The sequence below is a fragment of the Notamacropus eugenii genome, chromosome 6 (genome assembly GCF_028372415.1).
Source record: "Notamacropus eugenii isolate mMacEug1 chromosome 6, mMacEug1.pri_v2, whole genome shotgun sequence".
In the NCBI taxonomy this organism is placed as follows: domain Eukaryota; kingdom Metazoa; phylum Chordata; class Mammalia; order Diprotodontia; family Macropodidae; genus Notamacropus; species Notamacropus eugenii.
In genome coordinates, this window is record NC_092877.1 from 206213373 (window position 1) to 206237311 (window position 23939).

At 37.5% G+C, this 23939-nt stretch overlaps 1 protein-coding gene across 3 annotated transcripts in view; it reads right to left on the bottom strand.

Moving 5' to 3' along the window:
• Positions 1-275: 275 nt before the first annotated feature.
• The window catches only part of CFAP97D2 (CFAP97 domain containing 2), a 56152-nt gene continuing 32488 nt past the window's right edge, over positions 276-23939 (bottom strand). For all 3 annotated transcript variants that reach the window (XM_072621858.1, XM_072621861.1, XM_072621860.1), the window contains 2 exons: positions 9957-10149; positions 276-2062 (listed from right to left, as the gene is read on the bottom strand). In XM_072621858.1, coding sequence (XP_072477959.1) covers positions 758-2062; positions 9957-10149 — 1498 coding nt within the window. In that variant the 3' untranslated portion in view covers positions 276-757. The remainder of the gene's footprint in view (positions 2063-9956; positions 10150-23939) is intronic.

The following is a 23939-nucleotide window of genomic DNA, read 5'->3' on the forward strand; positions in this document are numbered from 1 at the left end:
GGTGTTATATTACCAGAAATCTGGTAATCTAAATCTAATCTGGGGACCCACACAATGTGGGATGCCCAGAATCAGCAGACATGGACAATCATTGCACAGGATGAGAAGGCATGAATAAGTACAGTTGTACCACTACAGGAGTACCCACATAGATGAGATCAAAGATCCCATGAGGCAGTAAAGGTAGTAACATAACTTGACATTGACATAATCGAACCAATTTTTAAAAAATCCAAAGTACCCTCTTCTACTTCTAGAATAGGACTATGGTTGCATTATTTTAGGTAGCTTTAATTTATTTAAGATAATGGTTAAGGACCCAACTGGAGTGTTTTCTAGGAGAGTGCTTTTTGTTGTTTTTGAAGAAAGGAATTTTTTGTTGCGTTGTCTTTCTTGGAATCCAGTCATCATTAACAAATCCTCAACTCAATAACTAGTAAAGTTCAGAAGCAAAAAAAAAAAAAAAATGATCTCACTCAAAATCCTTTGTGCTCTTTGTATTATGCTGAACAACTTGTTCCATCTTTGGGTCTGGGTACCAACCCAGAAAACAGCAAAAATAATTTTGCTGCGTGACTAGGTTGCTCCATCTTTAAAAGCCACAGTATTTATACCCCACATCTCCACTCCCTATTTAACAGCTGCACTTAGCATGATTACAGTGAACACTGTACAATGCTAACATTCCCCTTCTTTTCCTCTTGGTCTCCAATTTCACACAAAGGAGTGGACATTATGGTGTTTAGGAAACATCCTTTTACTCCTCTTGTGAAGCTTCAGGTAGCTGGGAGTCTTTTCTTTCTAACGTTACCTGCTCTGTATCTTCCTCTTTCCCTGCTGTACTGACTACTGCCTCTTCTTCTGGTGGTTTATCCTGTACTACTTTCTCTGGTTCTTGCAAGGTGACTTTTTTTCCTTCTGTTTCCTCCTTTGATTTAGCCTCTATGTCATCCTCTGATTCCACAGATTCTGGTTTTTCTTCTTTTTCCTCTGTTGGTTTGGACTCTGTCTCCTGCACTGTCTTAGACTCTGTCTCCTTCAATGATCTAGATTCTGTCTCTTTCAATGATCCAGACTCCGTCTCCTTCAATGGTCCAGACTCCGTCTCCTTCGATGGTCCAGACTCCGTCTCCTTCGATGGCCCAGACTCCGTGTCCTTCGATGGCCCAGACTCCGTGTCCTTCGATGGCCCAGACTCCGTGTCCTTCGATGGCCCAGACTCCGTGTCCTTCGATGGCCCAGACTCCGTGTCCTTCGATGGCCCAGACTCCGTGTCCTTCGATGGTTCAGACTCCGTGTCCTTCGATGGCCCAGACTCCGTGTCCTTCGATGGTTCAGACTCCGTGTCCTTCGATGGTCCAGACTCCGTGTCCTTCGATGGTCCAGACTCTGTGTCCTTCGATGGTTCAGACTCTGTGTCCTTCGATGGTCTAGACTCTGTGTCCTTCGATGGTCTAGACTCTGTCTCCTTCAATAGTCTAGACTCTGTCTCCTTCAATGATTTAGAGTCTGTCTCCTCCACTGGTTTAGACTCTGTCTCCTCCACTGGTTTAGACTCTGCCTTCTCTGTTGATTTAGACTCCGTGTCTTCCTTAGATTTAGATTCTTTCCCCTCCTTTTCTTTCAGAGTGTGCTTTTTTACTCTTGGGTCTTTCTTCCGCACTTGACCGGCTGCTTCTTCTTCTTCTTTCATTTTGATCATTGTTTTTACTTCCCGTAACATTTTACTCTCTGTTTCTAACTCTACTTCCAACTTTGCCACTCTTGATCTTACATCTGCCAACAGCCTAATACCAATCTCTTCCATTTGTTCTTCATTTAATTCAAATTTTCTCTTTTCTTCCTCTTTTACTAGCTTATTTACCACCTCTTCCTCTTTTTTTGGTGTGATTATTTTTGTTTTTTCTTCCATCTTACTTTCACTTGTGTCATCTTGTTTCTGTTTGGTATCTTCAGTGGTTGGTTCATCTTCCACATCACTGTCCCAGGCTTCCACTCTTTTTTGCCTAAGCTTTAGAAGCCTTTTCCTTGGTGCTGTCCTCCTTGGTCTTATTTCTGTATGCTGTAACAAAAAGATGTGTGTTAGAAATATACTTTCTTTGATTTAGTCAGAATGTTTAGTGAATTAGATTATTTTATATAACAGATATTTTTATTTAACCTAGGGTGAAGCAGAAAATGCTTCTTAGCTTTACCTTCATTGTTAAGACTCTTTCTGAAATATATTTAATATATATTTGTGCCTAATAAGCAGTCTGTGATAAATATGAGGTGTCCCAAAAGTCTGAGTGCAATTTTAAGCTCTTAAAGTTGCTAGGCTATTAAAGCTTAAAACTACACTAAGACTTTTGGGATATCCTGTATAACTGAATCTTTTAAGATGATACTCTTTGAGGGTTTGTCATCAGAAAGATTAAACATCAACAATTCTTGTACTATACTATAGACATAGAAGGTTGAATTACAACCTTGATATCTTGAAGGATGATGTCTATCATTTGGTTGCTAAATGATTGGTGAAAATCAATTTTTTTCATAATGTATCTCTGTTCCCTAAAAGTTAAAATACCAGTTAACTGAAGGTCTCAGGTAGTTGAGGTATCTTTATTTGTCTTCACTGAAGAATCTTGCAGTATTCCTTGGCAAATATTCCAATATAAGAGCAACTGTTGTCATTTTTAATGTCTATTGAACTGAATGAAAGTTAATTAATCACTAATCTGCTGGAGTGTGGAATAGTTGTGAAAGGAATAGAAAATGAAAGTTCTTCCCTTAAAATAGAGAAGGAAAATAATCATAACACTTCTCAATGTATAGGTTCAGCTGGCACAAATAAGAAGCAGATGTCCTTTTTTAAAATATATTTTTTATTTTCAACATTCACTTCTATAAGTTCTAAATTTTTCTTCCTCCCTCTCCTTTCCCCCCAAGATGGCATGCAATCTGATATAAGTTATACATTAATATTAAACATTATACATTAATATTAATACATTACATATACATTAATATTAATCATATTTCCAAATTAATCATGTTGCAGAGAAGAATTGGAACCAATAGGAGAAACTACAAGAGAGAAAGAAAGAAAGAAAGAAAGAAAGAAAGAAAGAAAGAAAGAAAGAAAGAAAGAAAGAAAGAAAGAGAGAGAGAGAGAGAGAAAGAAAGGAAGAAAGAAAGAAGGAAAAAAGAAGGAAAGAAAGAAAAAAGAAAGAAAGAAAGAGAGAGAGAAAGGGAGAAAGAAAGGAAGGAAGAAAGAAAGAAGGAAAAAAGAAGGAAAGAAAGAAAAAAGAAAGAAAGAAAGAGAGAGATAGAACAAAGTATACTTTGATCTGCATTCAGACTCCATAGTTCTTTCTCTAGATGTGGAGAACATTTTCTATCATAAGTCTTGGAATTGTGTCAGATCCTTGCCTTACTGAGAAGAGCCAAGTCTATCAAAGTTAGTCATCATACAATGTTGCTATTACTATGTATAATGTTCTCCTGGTGCTGCTCATTTTGCCCACAGCAGTTCATATATGTCTTTCCAGGTTTTTCTGAAGTTCTCCTGCTCATCATTTCTTATGCAACAATAGTGTTCCAATACATTTATATAATACCATAACTTGTTCAGTCACTCCCAATTGATGGGTATCCCCTCAATTTCCAATTTTTGGCCACCACAAAAATATCTGCTATAAATATTTTTGTACATGTGGGTCCTTTTCCTGTTTTTATGATCTCTTTGGGATACAGACGTAGAAGTGGTATTACTGGATCAAAGGGTTGATTTGGTTGAACAAACCAAATTGTTCTCCAAACTGGTTGGATCAGTTCACAACTCCATTAACAATACATTAGTGTTCCAATTTTCTGAAATCTTTTGAACAAAATTTATCATTTTCCTGTTTTATCATGTTAGCCAATATGATAGGTGTGATGAGTTGTTTTGATTTGCATTTCTCTAATCAATAGTGATTTGGAGCATTTTTTCATATGAATATAGATAGCTTTAATTTAAAAGCAGGTGTCTTTAGAAAAGTAAGAATTGTAAACATTTACCTTCTGAGGGAATTCATAGAGTTTTAATAAAATAACTAAATGAGAAGAGGCAAATAAATGGTTCTTGTTTTTCCTCCAACAAGTGTAACCATAAAATGCACATATCAATTAAAAGAATTGGGTTCTTGTAATGAATCCAAGGAAAGAGTAACTTTTCAAATTTTTCATATAATTTATTTATTTTTAGTTTTCAATATTCTCTTCCATAAGATTTTGAATTTCTAATTTTCTCTACCACCCTCTCCTCCCTCCTCCCCAAGATGGCATACAATCTGATATAGGCTGTACTTATATTCATAATAAACATATTTTCACATTAGTCATGATGTAAAGAAGAATTAGAACTAATGGAAGGAACCACAAGAAAGAACAAAGCAAAACAAAAAAAGAAAAGGAGAGCAAATAGTATGTTTCTATTTGCATTCAAACTCCCCAGTTCTTTCTTGGGCTATGGATAGCATTTTCCATCATGAATGTTTTGGAGTTGTCTTAGATCCTTGCATTTCTGAGAAGAGCTAAGTCTATCAAGGTCAGTCATAGCACAATGTGGCTGTTACTGTTCACAATGTTCTGCTCTTTCTGCTCATTTCACTCAGCATCAGTTCACATAAATCTTTCCAGGTTTTCTTGAAGTCAACCTGCTCATCATTTCTTCTTTTTTATTATTACATTTTTTAAAAAATGTACTTATTCTTAGTTTTCAACACTTAATTCCACAAGATTTTGAGTTCCAAATTTTCTCCCCATCTCTCCCTTCTCCCCACCCTAAGATGGCATACATTCTGATATCCCCTTTCTACAATCTGCCCTCCCTTCTCTCACCTCCCCTTCTCTTATCCCTTCTCCTTCTATTTTCCTCTAGAGCAAGATAGATTTCTATACCCCATTGCCTGTGTTTCCCAGTTGTAGGTAAAGCCAATTTTTGACATTCGTTTTTAAAACTTTGAGTTCTAAATTCTCCCCTTCTTCCTCCCCACCCACTGACATTGAGAAGGCAAGTAATTCGATTTAGATGATACATGTGTAGTCCTGCAAAACACTTCTGTAATAGTCATATTGTGAAAGACTATATTTCCTTCCATCTTATCCCATTCCCCCATTTATTCTATCCTCTCTTTTGATCCTGTCCCTCCTCAAAAGTGTTTGCTTCTGATTACCCCTCCCCCAATCTGCCCTCCCTTCTATCATCTTCCCCTCTCTTATCCCCTTCCCCCCCACTTTCCTGTAGGGTAAGACAGATTTCCATACCCAACTGAATGTGTACATTATTCCCTCCTTAAGCCAAATCTGATGAGATTCACTCATTCCCTTTCACCTTCCCCTTCTTCCATAAAAGCTTTTTCTTATTTCTTTTATGTGAGATTATTTACTCCATTCTACCTCTCCCTTTCTCTTCCCAGTACATTCCTCTCTCTCGTGGCTTAATTTTATTTTTTAAATATCATCTCTTCATATTCAGTTCACCATCTGCCCTCTATGTATGTGTATGTGTGTGCATGCATGTGTGTGTCTGTGTGTGTGTATTCCCTCCACCTACCCTAATACTGAGAAAGGTTTCATAAGTTACAAATATCATCTTTCCATGTAGGAATATAAACAGTTCAACATTAGTAAGTCCCTTATGATTTCTCTTTCCTGTTTTCTTTTTCATATTTTATTTTAGTCGTATTTGAAAGTCAAATTTTCTATTCAGCTCTGGTCTTTCCATCAAGAATGCTTTTAAGTCCTCTATTTCATTGAATATCCCCCTTTTCCCCAGAAGGATTATACTCATTTTTCCTGGGGAAGTGATTTGTAGTTTTAATCCTAGCTCCTTTGACCTGTGGAATATTCCAATTCCTCCAATGCCTTAATGTAGAAGCTACTAAATCTTGTGCTATCCTGATTGTATTTTCATAATACTTGAATTGTTTCTTTCTTGTTGCTTCCAATATTTTCTCCTTGACCTGGGAACTCTGGAATTTGACTAAATATTCCTAGGACTTTTCCCTTTTAAGATGTCTTTTAGGAGGTGATCAGTGGGCTCTCTCAATTTCTATTTTACCCTCTGGTTCTAGAACATCAGGGCAGTTTTCCTTGAAAATTTCTTGAAAATGATATCCAGGCTCTTTTTTTGATTATGGTTTTCAGGTAGTTGAATAATTTTAAAATTATCTCTCCTGGATCTATTTTCCAGGTCAATTTTTTTCCAATGAGATATTACATAGTCTCTTATTTTTTCATTCTTTTGGTTTATAATTTCTTGATTTTTCATAGAATCATTAGTTTCCATTTGCTCCATTCTAATTTTGAAGGAATTATTTTCTTCAGTGAACTTTTGAATGACCTTTTCCATTTAGCCCATTTTGCTTTGGCTTTTTGAACCTCTTTTGCCATTTGGGCTAGTCTATTTTTAAGGTGTTATTTTCTTCAGTATATTTTTGGGTCTCCTTTAGCAAGTTGTTGACTAATTTTTCATGATTTTCTTGCATCTCTCTCAGTTCTCTTCCCAATTTTTCCTCTACTTTTCTTACTTGATTTTCAAAATCCTTTTTTGAGCTCTTCCATGAACTGAGAATAATTCATATCTTTTTGGAGGTTATGGATGTAGGAGCTTTGACTTTGTTGTCTTCTTCTGATTGTATGTTTTGATCTTCTTTGTCACCAAAGTAAGAATCTGACTTATTTTTCCATTGTTTGCTCATTTTCCCAGTCAATTACTTGACTTTTTAACTTCTTGTTAAGGGAAGGCTCTGCTTCCAGTGTGGAGGATGTACTGTCCCAAGCTTCAGGGGTTTTGTGCAACTGTTTTCAGAGATACTTCTAGGGAACTGTAAATTTTCAGTTCTCCCAATGTGTTATGATCAAAGGAGAGGTGATTACTCCTCTCCTCACCTCTGCTCTGTGAGTGATCACAAGCACTCTTTTCTGCCTTGGAACTGTGAGGAGGATTTCCTCTCTACCCCTAGTACCATAAGCTCTGCCATGTCAGCATTCCTCCTTACCCCGGGACTGGCACCCAGGACTGCAACCCAGATCCAAGCATGGAGAAAGCAAGAGAATCCTGCCTCAGTGCCAGCAAAGAGACCCCTGAAATCCTCCCACAATTAGCCACTCAATCCCCCCATTATCTGTGAGCTGAGAGCACTGGAAGTAGCCAGCATTGCCTCCACCACTGCCCTAGAGCTGGGACTGGACTAAACTCCTCTCTCACTCATGTCTGAAAGACCTTTTCTGCTGTTCTTCTAAGTTGTCTTAGGCATTTGTGGATTGAGAAGTCTGGAAACTGCCACAGCTCCCAGTTATTCAGTCCCCTGAGGTCTGTTCCAGGTTCCCTGGAGCCCTGTCTATGCTGACATGTTTTGCGCTGGACTGCTCTCTTCTCTCAGTCTGGTGCAATAGACCTTTTCTGTCAACCTTCCAGGTTGTCCTGGCCTGGAAATTTGTTTCACTTTGTCATTTTGTGAGTTCTGCTGCTCTGGAATTTGTTTAGAGTCAACTTTTACAGGTATTTGGAGGGGTTTGGGGGAGAGCACAAGCTAGTCCCTGCTTTTACTCTGACATCTTGTAACTTTTCTAATTTTATGCTTGGATTCTACAAATGGATTAATTATGCGAATTATGAGACTAGCAAAAATCCAAGTTCCATACCATTGTTCAATGCTCCTGTCAGAGAAGGTCAATTTCTTTAACTTTCTGGTTTGGACTGAGGGCTAATTGGTGGGGTCACTCAATCACACAAAGAGGCTCTCAAGATTTTTTTTTTGCAGTGTAATATTCCTAAAGAACTAAATTCTTGTCCTTTTTAAACTTGTAGCATTTAAGTAGCTTGATTATTTCCTTTTCTTTTTAGGAAGGATATAACTTTCTTAAAGGACATTCCCTTTTTGAGATGTTGCAATTTTTTCTTTATTTTGATGCTAGCTAAGATCTTACATTTTGAAGATGGTGAGGCAAACACAAAGAATGTAAAGAGTGAGGGAAAATATATGGAGTTAAGCTTCCAAGAGAAAGTTATTTCTTTCCCCTTGCTTCCATAACAGAACTTTAAGTTCAATAGTAGTGGAAGATCATTCATGTCTTAGTTATGCTATAATCCTGGCTCTCTGATTCCTGTACCTGTTCTTGCCATTATGGTAATCACTGTCATTTCCCATATGCAACACATAATAAGCCAATGAGTTTTATATTTTTTAAACGCATGGTAGTTATATTGGTTGAGTAGTGAACCCACCATTTGGTTTTGGAAGGTCCAAATTGGAATTTGAGGGCATAAAAGGAAATAAATTGCTAGTAATTTCTTTCTGCTCCCATTTGTCTTCATTGCAAAGAATTCCACTAGCAAGGAACCACAGAACCTCATACACTATTATTCCTTCCAGAGTCCCATCACTGGCATGGCAGGAAGTATTGCAAGTGTATTGCTAAAGCTGTCTGGGAATCCAATGGCTGCTTCTTCCCAAAGAAAGCATTGTCTTCTTTTTGAGATTTTGCTTTAAAATAATATATTCATATATGGATTTTGTATATATGCATATGTATGTATATATGTGTGTGTACACAATATTTGGTAAAAGTGGCTGGTAAAATAAAACACATTTTTCTGATGTTTCCATGATCATTTATGCCCTCTGCTTCTCTCTCTCTCTCTCTCTTTGTCTCTCTCTCTCTGTCTCTCTCTCTCTCTCCGTTTCAGCCATCTTGCATCCTTTGTGTCATATCATTTTTACCTATTATACGAAAAGACCATTGGGCAGTACATAGATTCAGCATGCCAACATCAATGAATAGATGGAACTGAAACACAACCAAATCAAGTGCAAGCATCTCCTTCACTTCAGTCAAAACAAACACATTTGTTATCAGCACCAATAGGGACTAGTTCTTCATTATCAACCTATGGAGCTCTTGGCCAAATAACTAAAGATCTTACTTTTGTAATGTATTCCGTTTGAGGACTTGAATGCATAGTACATGGGATTTTTAGAGACTGCCAATGAATTGTTTTTAACGTGACAATGCAGAATGTCTGACAAATTAAATTTTCCTAATGCCACAGTAACTCCTTAGTTATAAATTGAGCACCTTCATAAACAACAATTTTTTTCAGACTCATAATACATAATTTGCAATAGCAGTATAAAAATTATCTCAGGAGCTTGAGAGGAACTGGTACTTTGAAAATACCTAACTTAGAAAAAGCAGCATTTAGGCTGTTGAAGAACTTATGACTACTATGAACATTTGTGATTTGGCCTTTTATTTGTACTCTGAAATGCAAGTACTTTCCCTATGCAATCTGAATTTCAAATGTTAAGCCTTCTTTTGCAAAGTCTCATAAAAAAGTCTGGCCATATATGTAGACAGGCAAAGTGAAGTAGAGGGTTATGCAACTTTATAAAGGGCACAATTGCTGTGAATAAAGCCAATTAAGAGAATCTAAGCTGCCCTTCACCCATCAACTTTTTCTTTAATAGGATATGAAGGGGGTCTCAAAAATACAAATAATAGATCTAAATCACCACTTTGCTTAGCCTTTGTGGACACAGCTTATTAGCAGCATATCCACTTTAAATGTGTTTTGGTTCACATACCATGAATATGCTCTAAAGTGTTTTCCAATTGTTTGTGTACATGTAAAGATATATCACTGCAGCAAGGTATGCACTCATTCCCTCCCCCACCCCAGAAAAATGTCTAAAAGAAATGGATATATCTATACATTATTATTATAAATATTCTTTTAAGGATTTCAATATTAGCTTTTAACAAGTTTTGTAAATGCTTGTTCCTGGGTGGGATAACTGTAAGATGCTTATATAATAGAGATGTTGATTGAATATGCACACTTGATGAATCTGGTTGAAGTAAAATGGAAACTTCAAGTAAATATACATTAAAAATGAAAAGAAAACTACACTTCCAGAGCTTACCACTATATGAGAGCAGCAACACGTTTGTGTTGGAATTTGTGGAATTTCAGGTATAGTATCACTGAAGCTTTCTTCCACTTCCCAGTCTTCACACCATTTTTGAAGTCGATACCAAGGCAGACAGCTTGCAAGTCTTTCTTGAAAGTTTCTGTTTTCTCTGTCTATTCTCCGAAGTTCTTTTTCTCTCCTATCCCTGTTTAAATTCAAAAATTCAAAACTGTTAGCCCAGATATGGTTAAATACCTCAAGTCCAGTATCACAAAATTAACATATTATCAAAATTCTTATAAACTCATGTACTGAGACTTTAAGATGACTTCAAAAGATAACTTTTCCTCTTTGTTATTTAACTAATAGTTTGACTTTTTTGTAATGATCAGTGAAAAATAGATGAAATTTCTATATTGCCTTGCCTGTTGTACATACGTTACCTCATTTGATCTTCAAATAAACCTATTAAGTTTCATATTTTCCTTTGTGTGTATATGTTAAGATTTGTTCAATTCTAAGGAAGGAACATTAAATCTTCTATTTTTATCATGTTGCTATCCACATATTTTTCCTAACTAAATTAATTTTTCCTTGGTGAGTTTAGATCTGCCATTTGATACACATATGTTTAACATAATATCTCATTGTCTATGGTTAGTTTTCTTTTTCATCTCTATTAAGAGTGGGAATTTTTATTTTATGTCAGGCAACATAATTGCAACTCACATAATTGCAGTGTTCCAATATTTCATTTTGATTCTGTATGTCTTACTTTTTTGATGGGTTTCTTGTATACAGTGGATTTCTGGGTTCTGTGATTAGTTCAAAATCTTCCCTTCCTCTACAAACTCTTTCTTTTCTTTTACTGTGGTTTTTTCTGGGGTTTTTTCTTTGCCTTGTCCTCTTCATTATTTCTTTCCCCTTCTATTCTCTTCTGAATTTTATTTTTTGCTTTGTGGGCTATATATACACTTATTTGTTTCTTCTATATTCTGTTACTTTCATTGGGTTAAAGGTTCTGGAATACCAGATTTGAACTCCATCTTCTAAATGGTAACTTATGTTGTTACCTGTAGCTCTTGTCTCATCCTTTTATTTTTCTACTTGGCTTCCTTCTTAGAAATAATTCAGGAGGAAAGGAAAATCAACTGGAAGCAGTGTCAGGTAGTATGTTACCTTGTTTCCCAGACTCCCTATTTTTTGCCTTCAGAATGATTAGTCTCCTTCCCAAAGTTTATGTTATATCTGGTTCCATTTCTTCCCCCATTACAATCAGTGTTATTGTCCTTAAGAACTGACATATCTCTTTTCCATCAGTGGGATGCTGCTCATGGAATAACACAGCTCTCTTGAAAAAGGTGTCTTCTCAATGTTCAAATTCTCTCAGTCTAAGCCTGCCATGATGTTCCTTTCCCCTTTCATAGATATATAACTTCTCCCCCATGGGAATGCTTTTCAACAGGGTCTATTCCCCCTTCTGGTGATACCTTTTTTTTCCAGTATCCCAGTCTCAGCTCTTCCCTCTGTTACTTCTCCCACTCTTCCATACCCCTTAGTCTTGACATTAAACTATAGGAATCACCATCTCTTCATTATTTATCCATGAATTTTGTAGGGGTACAATACTTTTTCCTTTTTGTCCCCTATCTTCCTCCCTTCCCATTTACACAACTTTCTACTCTGCAACTTCTTTCTATGGATCCATGTAGGAGGGATCAGGGATTTAATCCATGATGCTTTATTTCAGATGTTTGCTTTTCCTGAACTTAAATCTTTGTAACGTTGTGTCCTTTTAAGAAAAATCCTTTGAGGGCTACAAAAATGTGCATACCCTTTGACCCAACAATACCACTTCTAGGGCTATATTCACAAGAGATCATAAAAATTGGAAAGGGTCCTACATGTACAAAAATATTTATAGCAGCACTCTTTGTGGTGGCCAAAACCTGGAAATCAAGGGGATACCCATCAATTGGGCAATGGTTGAATAAATTGTGGTATATGAATGTAATGGAATGCTATTGTGCTATAAGAAATGATGAACAGGAAGACTTTAGAGAGACCTGGAAAGATTTATATATGAATTGATGCTGAGTTAAAGGAGCAGAACCAGGAGAACTTTGTATGCAGCAACAACCACAGTGCGTGAGGAATTTTTCTGGTAGACTTAGTACTTCATTGCAAAGCAAGGACTTATATAATTCCCAGTGTTCTCTTAAGGCAAAATGCCTTCCACATCTAGGGAAAGAACTATGAAATTCGATTGCAGAATGAAGCAGATCAGTTTCTTTTGTATTAGGTTTTGGTTTGTTTTATGATTTCTCCCATTCTCTTTAATTCTTCTATGCAACATGACTAAGGTGAAAATGTATTTAATAGGAATGTATGTGTAGAACCTATATAAAACTCTATGCTGTCGCAGGGAGGGAGTGGGGAGGTAGGGGGGAAAGTGGGAAGGGAGGGGAAAAATTGAAGATATATGGAAGTGATTATAGAACACTGAAAACAAATAAAATAATAATTTAAAAAAAGAAAAATCCTTTGAATGGTCTCTCTTAGTTCTTTCATTTATTTTACAAGTCAATATCTTCTTTAAAAAAACCCAATAACTTCTAAATACGAGGTTAAATAACCTCTAAAATATACCTCTAAAAACAATTTCTTTCATTTTTTTCTTATTAGGTGGTGCAATGGATAGAACGTTGAGCTTGGAATCAGGGAGACTCATTTTTCTGAGTTCCAATCCAGACTCAGACACTTACTAGCTGTGTGACCCTGGGCAAATCACTGTATCTGGTTTTCTTCATCTGTAAAAAGAGCTGGAGAAGGAAATGGCAAAGCCCTCCAGTATCTTTGCCAAGAAAACCCCAAATGAGTCACAAAGAGTCAGACATGACTGAGCAACAACAAACAATATACTCAAGTTACTTTTCTTGTGCCTCTATTGTTTGCAAATAGAATATTTTTTCCTTCCCTTCCCTTCCTTTCCCTTTCCTTTTTCCTTTCCTTTCCTTCCATATTCCTTCCATATCCCTTCCTTCCTTCTTCCTTCCTTCCTTCCTTCCTTCCTTCCTTCCTTCCTTCCTTCCTTCCTTCCTTCCTTCCTTCCTTCCTTCCTTTCTCCCTCCCTCCTTCTCTTCCTTTCTTTTTCTTCTTCTTCTTTGGTAGGAATGCTTTAAATGCTTATTATTTCTTCAATGTCCTATCTCTTTTTTGTTTTCATTGATGACTGGGCTTGGGTTTGCAGAGTAATTTCCTTTTGGGGTCTACATTAAGATCCTTTGCTTTCCAGACTATACCATTGCTTTTTTCATGATTTCTTTTGACTTTAGAACAGTTCTTTGTTATTTAAATTTTGGGACAGGTAGTTGGAGTAGTAAATAGAGCACCAAACCTTGAGTCAGAAAGACCTGAGTTCAAATTTGGCCTCACACACTTACTAGCTGTGTGACCCTGGGCAAGTTATTTAACCCTGTTTGTCTCAGTTTTCTCATCTGTAAAATTAACTGGAGAAGAAAATGGGAAAATGGGTTTTCTTTGCCAAGAAAATCCCAAATGGGGTCATGAAGAGGCAGACACAGCTCAAACAACAGAACAACAACAAATTTAAATTTCAGCAATTTTTGAAGGTCTTTTTCTAGACTGCTTATAAAATTCATTGTTTTCACTGAGGTTGTTAAATTTAGCCAGTATATAAATTGGAGTTTGAGTCACTTTTTTTTCTGGTGGTGATATGTGGATTGTCTTGATTGATGGGTGCCTTCTTGTCTATATTCAGAAGTTCTGGATTGCTTTCTTACACATTTCCTGCATTATGGCATTAAGATTTTTTGATTTGTCATATTCATCTGGTAGACCTATGATTCTTACATTATCTCTGTACAGCCTGTTTTAAGGTCACCTGATTCTTTCCCTTCTTCTTTCCAGTGAATGGGCAGAATCAGCACCTCAGTGGATGACGAGGTGTTTGGATAAAGTCACTCAAGTGGCAAAGGATCTCAAGGGCCTAAGGCACATGCTTCTGAGTATGCCTGTACTCACTGCTAGTACAGGTGCACTGAGGGAGATTGGAGAGGAATGCTAAATGGATCTCTGTTAAAAATGTATTTTGTCCTGGTTCCCCTGACCACTCCCATTTTTAGTCAGGATAGTAAGTTTAAAGTAGTGAAAATAGGAAATAAGATTGCAAAGAGGGACGTGGAAGTCACATACAAACTGTCCCGAAGATGAGCCCAAATTCACATCCTAGTAATATGTGTCAAATAAGGAGAAATCATCTCAGTGCTGCTCATCTATGTCCTATGATATGTAAATTCCAGACAAAATCCAGCTCTACATAGCACCAGATCAGCAGAACACGAAAAAGGTGTTGATAACTTTGATATGATGACTTTGAAATTTTTTCAATAACTTTGAGAGAATTTGAATATGTTAATTAACTTGCCTCAAGGTGGTACAGATAGGCATTGGTCTCCCTTAACAAAATCCTATAAAATAATGTGACCTCAAAAGCCTGCTTCCCTCCAGCCTAGTTCTCTTCCCTGTCCATCAGGTCCAGGCCACCTAGTGCTCCTACCACTAATCCATGGTTACTTGAGTTACATTCTCTGCCTCTCCCCCTCCCTCCCCTCCTTCCTTATGCTGCCTTCCTGCACCATCACATTCCCTGTTCTTCATGCTGCCATCTACCTCTTTTGTCGCTTGTCTCTTTCTGGGCATTTTGCTTCCATACTACCTGTGTCTGATTAAATGTGTTTGCCACCCCATTTCCTATTACCAATCATGTTCTTTCCTGGTAAGTGCCAAAAGAACCAGGTGTGCCTGCCTCTATGTCATAATTTCATAAATTGATTATTAATTCAGGGTCCTTAAGTATTAGAGTTCTCCAGGGTTCATTCAAAAGGATTTTACCTTGTCTGGAGTCCTGCCATCCTTTTCTGTGGATTCAGTTGTAATTATTTTATATATTGTGTGCAACTTCTATGGGGAACATTGGAGGGTTGAGTGGTTTTTAGAAAATGACTAATCCACCATCTTGTTGGTCTTATAACCCATTGATTCTAGGGCTTGTTGTGAGAATACAGAATAATATTGAGGAGGGACTCAAGAGTCCATCTAGCCTAATTCCCCTCCTTTCACAGATGAAGAAACCAAGGCACAGCATGGTTAAATAACTTGCTCAAGATTATACAGGTAGGATTTGAATGCAAGTCTTCTGACTCCAGAACCAGTGCTCTTTAGAGTAGAGGAGGTAGATATACACAATTCTCGCCTTTTATATGTGTGGGTTAGTCAGTTGTTCCATGTACTCTTGGGTGGGCAATTTGGTGTTGCCAAGAGTGTGACTATAGTTCTTTTCTGAACATGGCTACAAGGAGCCACAGAATAACAGAACTGGAAAGGACTTTTGAAATCTAATCCAACTTCCTTATTCTGCAGAGAAATGCACTGCAGTTCAGGCAAGGTGAGTGATTTTCCCAGGAGGTACTCAATAAATATTTGTTAACTTAAAAAAAGAACTTGAAAAACATGATATACTGATGATTGATCACTGCTAGTATAGGTATGTATTGTTTACTTCTTTACTTGTCTCACTGACTCTCTAATTCAGGCCTGCACAATGCTGAAGGCCACTTATGGCCCTCCCAAAGGATTTCACTAGCCAGTGAAAATACAAATCCCTAAGCAAAACTGACTATGAGAAATTCCCCTAGGGCAGACCTGCACAATATAGGACCACTTGTTCCCACCAAAGGATTTTGGGCTGCCTGCAAAAAACATAGAGAATGTAAAATAGGCCTCTGCAACATCTGGCCCCATGGGCTCTAATCCATCCTCCATTCAGCTGCTAATATAATCTTTCCATGCTCAGTGACCTGATTACTCCTTTGGATACCTTCAGTGGTTTCCACTCTTGCCTATAGGATCAAATACATTCTTCAGCAGCATTTCAGGTTCTCTACCATGTATCTAGCTCCAAGTTACTTTTCTAGACTCCTTTCACTCTGTTCCCCTTTGCACACTTAGCCAGAGTGAACTCACTAGCTTTTCTCAGAGCTCATCCCGTCCTCCTTTTCCTTCATGTAATTGGTTGGTACAAGCAGTGTGTTATGGTGGGGTTGGACTGTATGTAGAGTCACTGTAGTTCCCTCCATCCCTCAGATTCTGAGAGTCATTGAAATATTTCTACTTCTTGAAGCTACCCAATCTTCCCTGAAGTCTGAAAGGACATTTCTTTCTTTGTATTTTTCTATCACCTTGTCTAGTCCCCTCCTGTCCTTATCACACTTTGACTTTTATCATGTTTATTTTTGTACCTGTGTTATCCACCTTTATTAGATTGTAATCTTCTTGAAATTCAGGGAGATTCTTTTTCATTTTCTAGCCCAATACTTTGCACAGCAGAGGTACTTCAGTAATGTTAATAAATCTAGTTTGATTAGATCTAGGTATGAGGAATGACATAGCAATGACATTATCAACTGTGTTCTAAGTATGTATGTGTATATACATACATATTCATATATAAATATACACATATATACCACAGTTAGGTGGTACAGTGAATAGTAGTGCGCCTCACGGAGTTCAAATCAGGCCTTAGACACTTAACAAGCTGTGTGGCCCTGGGCAAGTCCCTTAACCCTGTTTGCCTCAGTTTCCTCATCTGTAAAGTGAGCTGGAGAAGGAAATGGCAAAACACTCCAGTATCTTAATCAAGAAAACCTCAAATGAGGTCATGAAGAGTCAGACATGACTGAAATGACAATAACAATAGATGTATACTCATATCAGTATTGCCTATGTTGAACTGTAATTTTACTTTTCTAGCATAACCAGTCATGAAGCTCGACTGCACCAAAGATTATCACAAGAGAGCAGAAGGAGCATCTTTCCTTTTTTGCTAGGAAGGTACATAAGCCAGTGCCCTCTTTACAAGGGAGAGAACAGAATGAGTATTCTATGCCTCATGAGTTAGCTAAGCAGAGCCATATCCTGTATTGTACTGCCCAGAACTATTTGGAAATGCTTACTTATGAGAGGCAGGGACCCTACTTTTCCTCTGAGCTGTGTTTTGGTTTTCATTCTTCCTTGAAATACAGATTTCAATTGTGAAGTATGTATGGTAACCTGCAGCTTCCTTCCTGTTGCTATGCAGCTCACTGGCAGCAGAGTCAAGAAGAGGGAAGGAATAGATGTGTCTGAGTGGACATTTGAGTGTGTATTTTTGTCCAGTTGTGGCCTCTGCTTGAAGTCTAAAGCCAACAAAAACAAACATACACATACACACATACATATATGATAAAAAATATATACATATACACATGTACATGCAGAGCATGTTTTGGAATTATGCATTTTTGAAAGATCATTTGTGCTTCTTCCTTTCTATGGTAGTATGAAAAATCAAATCATAGTTGACCCCAAGAATTTTCCTCTCCCTGTGCACTTAGCCAGGCTTTCACCACAGTGATCTCCACATTTTCTACCAAACGGACTACTCTTTCCTGATCAAGGGTCCAAGGATAAGCACCCTTGTTAACATTAGGGCATATTCCACTGTTTTAAAGGTCTAATGGCACTTAGATTCAAGATAATTCAAAGGAAGAGGGCTGCCTAAGCCTACAGAGAAAAGCATACACATTCTGTGCAATGCGAGAGTGGAAGCGACAATCAGTCACATAATAAGCGTCTAAGTGTTTCACACGTGCCAAGTACTGTGAAGCTGAGAACAGGCCATATAGAGAAGGACAATAGCACAGGCAGTCTCTACTCTCAAGGAGCTAACAGTCTAATGGACTGTAATTCATGGAAATAAACGATTCCTTTGAGAAACACGAAGCAGATGTTCCAGACTCGAGTTCTTAGCCTGTGGCCTGTGAGCTTCTTTTATTTATACATTAATGAGCATTATTCTAGGAAGGGAACCGTAGCCTGCCATGGGGCACTCAAGAGTGCCTTGTCCTCAGCTGGCAGGATGAGTAAATGAGTCGTGACTTGCAGAGGGCCGTAGACGCAAAGTTAGGAACCCTTGATTTGATGGTGGGCGTTCACACTCAGCTACAAGAATTGGGGTCTGATTTCAAATGTCACGAAAACCTCTTCTGGGCCTCAGTTTAAAAATACTCTGCAGTCTTCAGGGAGAAGTCTGAAAACTCCACAGAAACCCAAGGCTACCAACAGCTCTAAAGTATCGGATGATTTCTAGTTATAACAGGATGACTGATGCTTTGTCATAGCTATCTCTTGTTTCTACTGAATGTGACTTGTCTTTAATTGAGTCCAGGTCCTCTGTTGACTCAGCTCTTGCTTACATGACTTCCTCAGAACTTTCTCCCATTTTCTGTCTTTTATGTTCCTATTGAATTAGAAGTCAATTGTGCCCAGGTCATGCTTTCTTCGTGGTCTGACTTGTTCCCATCCCACTGGTGGTGGGAAGTCGACACTGAGTGGCCACAATCCTTGTGTGACTATATAAAGATATGGAATTTGGAGGAGGGAGAGAAACACAAACATGGAAGACCTGTTTATTAAAATTGTACAGGCTAGATCTTCAAGCTTCATGCTTCATTATTTGATGTTCTAGCAGTCCCTTCAGAAAAAGGTTTGGAAGTTCTCTGACATTAGCAGGTCATTTAAATTCATTATTCTTTCCTCTTTTTTCTCTTTGAATGAGTCTTGACAGCTTTGAGCATGCCATGAACTATTATTTCACTTTCTTGTACAAGCAGACATTACATTTTCAATTACCTAGTGACTAGCTGGTCCTAGGCAAATATGTAAAACAGGCAGAAGTGTGTGTGTGTGTGTGTGTGTGTGTGTGTGTGTGCGTGTGTGTGTGTTTAGCAGTTTCACATGGCCATTTCTGTGTTCCTCTACCACCTCTTGGAGTCTGTTCTCTATACCTTGAAATGTCCAGTTTTAAGATTCTCATCTGAAAGCCAAAGCCCTGTTATCCTCCACTCAAAAAAAACTCTCCTCAAAAGGAGTAAATTTTCATGTTCCCTTCTCTCTCTCCTTCCCCCTTAACTCCCCAATCTCCATTAAAAATAAAAACTGCAAAATTCTTCTTTTTTGGACCTTCATTGGGTATTAAAAGGGACTGACAGCTTTTAATTAATTCATACTAATATGTTAATAACCCACCTTAGGGAATTTATATCTTTTTTGTTTGTGTTGGTTTTTGTTTGTTTATTTGTTTTTGAAGGGGGGAAGGCAAAGCATTTGGGGTTAAGTGACTTGCCCAAGGTCACACAGCTGGTAAGTGTCAAGTGTCTGAGGCTGGATTTGAACTCAGGTCCTCCTGACTCCAGGGACAGTGCTCTATTCAATGTATCACATAGCTGCCCCTGGGACATTTATATCTTAAGAATAATTTTGATCAATAAAACAAAAAAAGCAAGACTTTCAGACTATACAGAGAAAACATTTTGGTGCTTGGGGCCCTCCTGCAAGAATCACTCTGACTTTTCAATGTTGTCCTGACTAGCATCCTTCATTGGATTAAAGTTAAAAGAGAAGTTTGGTTACATATAACTGTTTAACTAGAGCACTTAAATAGAATTTCAGTCATGTTAGGAAATCTCCCCTTAAAGGAGTTAACTGCCACCACCCATTATCGCCAGTTTATATCTTTAGGCTTGTATTAAACAGGTGCTTTAGTGGGAAAGACCCAGCGCTGGCTAATGTTAGAGAAGCAACAAGTCAAGAAATCCCTTCTGGGCACTTCCAAGACAACCCATACAATGTAGGTCTTCGGCTGTCTGGTGGGTACAGATTGTCTGGGTTGTCATTACAGCTAACCCCAATTTACTAGAAAAATGAACCTGTAGCTACTCTTGCAATCTATGCTGGATTCTGGGGACCACAGAAAATTTCCGTCTCTCCATTGTCTCAGATGTAGCTGTTTCCTGTTGGCGGTCCTGCATTATTTTCTCAGGAATGTTTAAAGACTAATTAATGCTTCTTCCATACTTTAGTGATCTATTTGAATGAATTGCAAAATCTTTAAAAAGGTTTGTTTCTTGGAGATAGGTGCTAAACTGTATATTCTACTAGTTTTTTAAAGACATTAAATGCTTTTGAAAAAAATCTCATTTTGCATTTCTATATAAAGTGATATTTGGTAGGTAGATTAGGTGATATATATATAAATGAAATCCTAACAGTTATTAATAAAATAAAAAGAGCTAGAGTTATTTATCCCATAGTGATCAGTAATCATCATTTAAGTACACAAAAGATTATTTAAAAGGTAGATAATCAGCTATATGTTTCCAAAAAGAAAACTGACAAATAACAAGTGGAGTTGGGCAAGACATGAGGAAGAGCTTTTTTTTGTTTGTTTTCACAGTAAGGGATATCAAACCACACAACTGGCATCTAGAAGAGTCTGGAGATCTTTAAAAACATAATGACTGTTATGAGTACTACATAACTTGGTTGTAGGGCTTTACAAATGACCTTTGATGTCCTTTTTATCTCTAAAAGTCTATGTAATTTAGATTAGCACTCTATTGAAACAGCTCTTAATTGTGGTGTGCCATTAGGCTACCAAAAACCAAAGTAAAAACCTAAGCACACAGCCGTCTCTCTCTTTTTTTCTGTTTCTGTCTCCCATCTCTGTTTCTGTTTGTCTCTCTCTGTATACATGTATCTATGTATGTCTTTGTTTCTGTTTATCTGTCTTTCGTATCTCTTTGTGATTCTCTGCCTTCTCTCTATTTGTCTCCATCTGCTTTTCTCTCAAGAGAAACTTATGACTGTTGCCCTGTGGATGAACTGAGTTTGGGAATTCAGAGCTGAATTAGGGCTAAAGGTCCAGTAAGTCTATTACTAATATGGTGATCCCTAAATAAAAAGAGAAACTTTATTCCCTTTTTTTTAGGAGTGGAGTGGAGTAAGTCAGAGGTGGGGAAGAACAAAGCAAAATAAGACAACCCTCTAATCAAAAACTGGTACATAGACATAGAGAGTAGAAAATAATATTTTCTAAATATAGGAACTAAATATTTAAAAGGTAGATTAATGAAGATGGTAGAGAAAAGGCAGCTCACCTGAGCTCTCCCTTAAACCTCTCTGAATACCTTTAAATATTATTTCCTAAAACAAATTCTGGGGTAGCAGAATCCACAAAAGGCCAGGGTGAAACAATTTTCCAGCCCAAAACAACTTAGAAGGTCAATAGGAAAGGTCTGTCATAGCAGAGACCCACACTTGGGAGTGACTGAATCAGCAGCAGTAACAGTTGCCTCAAGAGCTCTCAGCCTATGGACAGTATAGGGATCAAACAACTGGTCAAAAGGAAATTACAGGGCTCTCTTTGCTGGCACTGGGGCCAGGATTCAGTTGTTTTGCCCATACTTGGATCTGGGTGGCAGTCCCAAGGTGAGGAGGAGCAGTAGCACACCAAAGCTTGTAGCTGCAGTGAAGTAGGAATCCTGATTACAGTTCCAGGGCAGAAGAAAGTGCTTGCGGTCATTCACAGACCAGAGCACAGTCCAGAAGAGTAGTAAACATACCTCTCCTTAGATCATACCATCTTGGAAGAACTGAAAATTTATAGATCCCTAGAAGTATGTCTGAAAACAGCTGTACAAAACCCCTGAAACTTGCTACAGTATGCCCTCCATCCTGGAAGCAGATTCCCACTTTAGCAAAGAGTTAAAAGTCAAGTAATAGGCTGGGAAAATGAGCAAACAACAGAAAAATTCTGACTATAGAAAGCTACTATGGTGACAAGGAAGATCAAAACACACACTCAGAAGAAAACAACAAAGTTAAAGTTCCTACATTCAAAGTCTCCAAAAAAAGTACAAATTGGTCTTAGGCCATGGAAGAACTCAAAAAGAAGTTTGAAAACCAAGTAGGAGACATAGAGGAAAACTTGGGAAGAGAAATGAGAGTGATACAAGAAAATCATGAAAAAAGAATCAACAGCTTGGTAAAGAAGGCACAAAAAATACTGAAGAAAATAACATCTTAAAAAAAGAGAATACACCAAATGGCAAAAGAGGTCCAAAAACCCAGTCAAGAGAAGAATGCCTTAATGGACTGACCAAATGGAAAAGGAGGTACAAAAAGCTAACTGAAGAAAATAATTCCTCAAAAATTTGAATTGAGCAGATGGAAGCTAATGATTTTATGAGAAACAATAAAAACCAAAAGAATGAAAAATTGAAGATAATGTGAAATATCTTGTTAGAAAAACAACTGACTTGGAAAATAGACCCAGGAGAGACAATTTAAAAATTATGGAACTACCTGAAAGCCATGATAAAAAAAGCCTAGACATCATCTTTCAAGAATTCATCAAGGAAAACTGCCCTGCTATTCTAGAACCAGAGGATAAAATAGAAGTTGAAAGAAGCTATTGATCACCTCCTGAAAAGATCCCAAAATGAAAACTCTGAGGAATTTTATAGATAATTTCCAGAGTTCTCAGGTCAAGGAGAAAATATTGCAAGCAGCCAAAAAGAAACAATTCAAGTATTGTGGAGCCATAGTCAGAATATCGCAAGATTCAGCAACTTCTACATTAAAGAACTGGAGGGCTTAGAATATGATATTCCAGAGGGCGAAGGAGCTAGAGATTACAATCAAGAATCACCTACCCACAAAACTAAATATGATCCTTGAGGGTAAAAAATATATATATTCAGTGAAATAGAGGACTTTGAAGCATTCCTGATGAAAACACCAGAGCTGAATAGAAAATCTAACGTTAAAATACAAGACTCAAGAGAAGCATAAAAAGCTAAACAGGAAAAAGAAATCATAAGGGACTCAATAAGGTTACATTATTTAGATTTCTCCATGGGAAGATGATATTTGTGACTCATAAGAACTTTCTTATTAGGGCAGTCAGAAGGAGCGTACATAGACATAAGGCATGGGTATAAGTTGAATATGATGGGATGATTACCTAAAAAATAAAATTAAGGGTGATAAAGAAGAATGCACTAGGAGAAAGAGAAAGGGATAGTACAGGGTAAATTATATCAGAGAGGCATAAAAGAGCTTTCATAGTGCAGGGGAAGATGGGGGAAGCAGCAGGGAATGCCAGAATTTTTTTCTCATCAGAAATGCTCAAAAAGAGAATAACATACACACTTAATTGGGTGTAGAAACCTGTCTTACCATTCAGAAAACAGGAGAAGAAGGGGATAAGAGAAGGCGGGATGCTCACAGAAGGTGAAAAGAAAGAAAGAATAGAATGGAGGAGTGGTGATAACTGAGAAAAAAATTTTGAAGTGTTTTTTTTCCTGATAAAGGCCTCATCTCTTAAATATGTAGAGAAATGAGGCAAATTTATAAAAATAAGAGCCATTCCCCAACTGATGAATGATCAAAAAACATGAACAATTTTCAAATGAAGTAATCAATGCTATCTATAGCCATATGAAAAAATGCTCTAAACCACTATTGACTGGAGAAATGCAAATGAACAATTCTGAAGCACTACCTCCTACCTATTAGATTGGCTAATAGGACAGAGAAGGAAAATGACAAATGGGGGGATGTGGGAAAAATGAGACATTAATGCATTGATGATGAAGTTGTGAACTGATTCAACCATTCTGCAGAGCAATTTGGAACTGTGCCCAAAGGACTATAAAACCTTTAATCTAGTAATACCACTACTAGGTCTATATCCCAATAGAGATAAAAAACAAAAAGGAAAAGGACCTATATGTACAAAAATATTTATAGCAACTCTTTCCTGGTGGCAAAGAATTGGAAATTGAGGGATACCCATCAATTGCAGAATGGCTGAACAAGTTGTAATATACGATTGTGATGGAATACTATTGTGCTATAAAAAATGATGAGCTAGATGCTCTCAGAAAAACCTGGAAAGATTTACATGAATTGATGCAAGGTGAAATGAGTAGAAACAGGAGAAATTGTGCACAGTAATGGCAACATTGTAGGATGATCAACTAACTGTGAATTGGCCATTCTCAGGAATATAATGAACCAAGACAATGT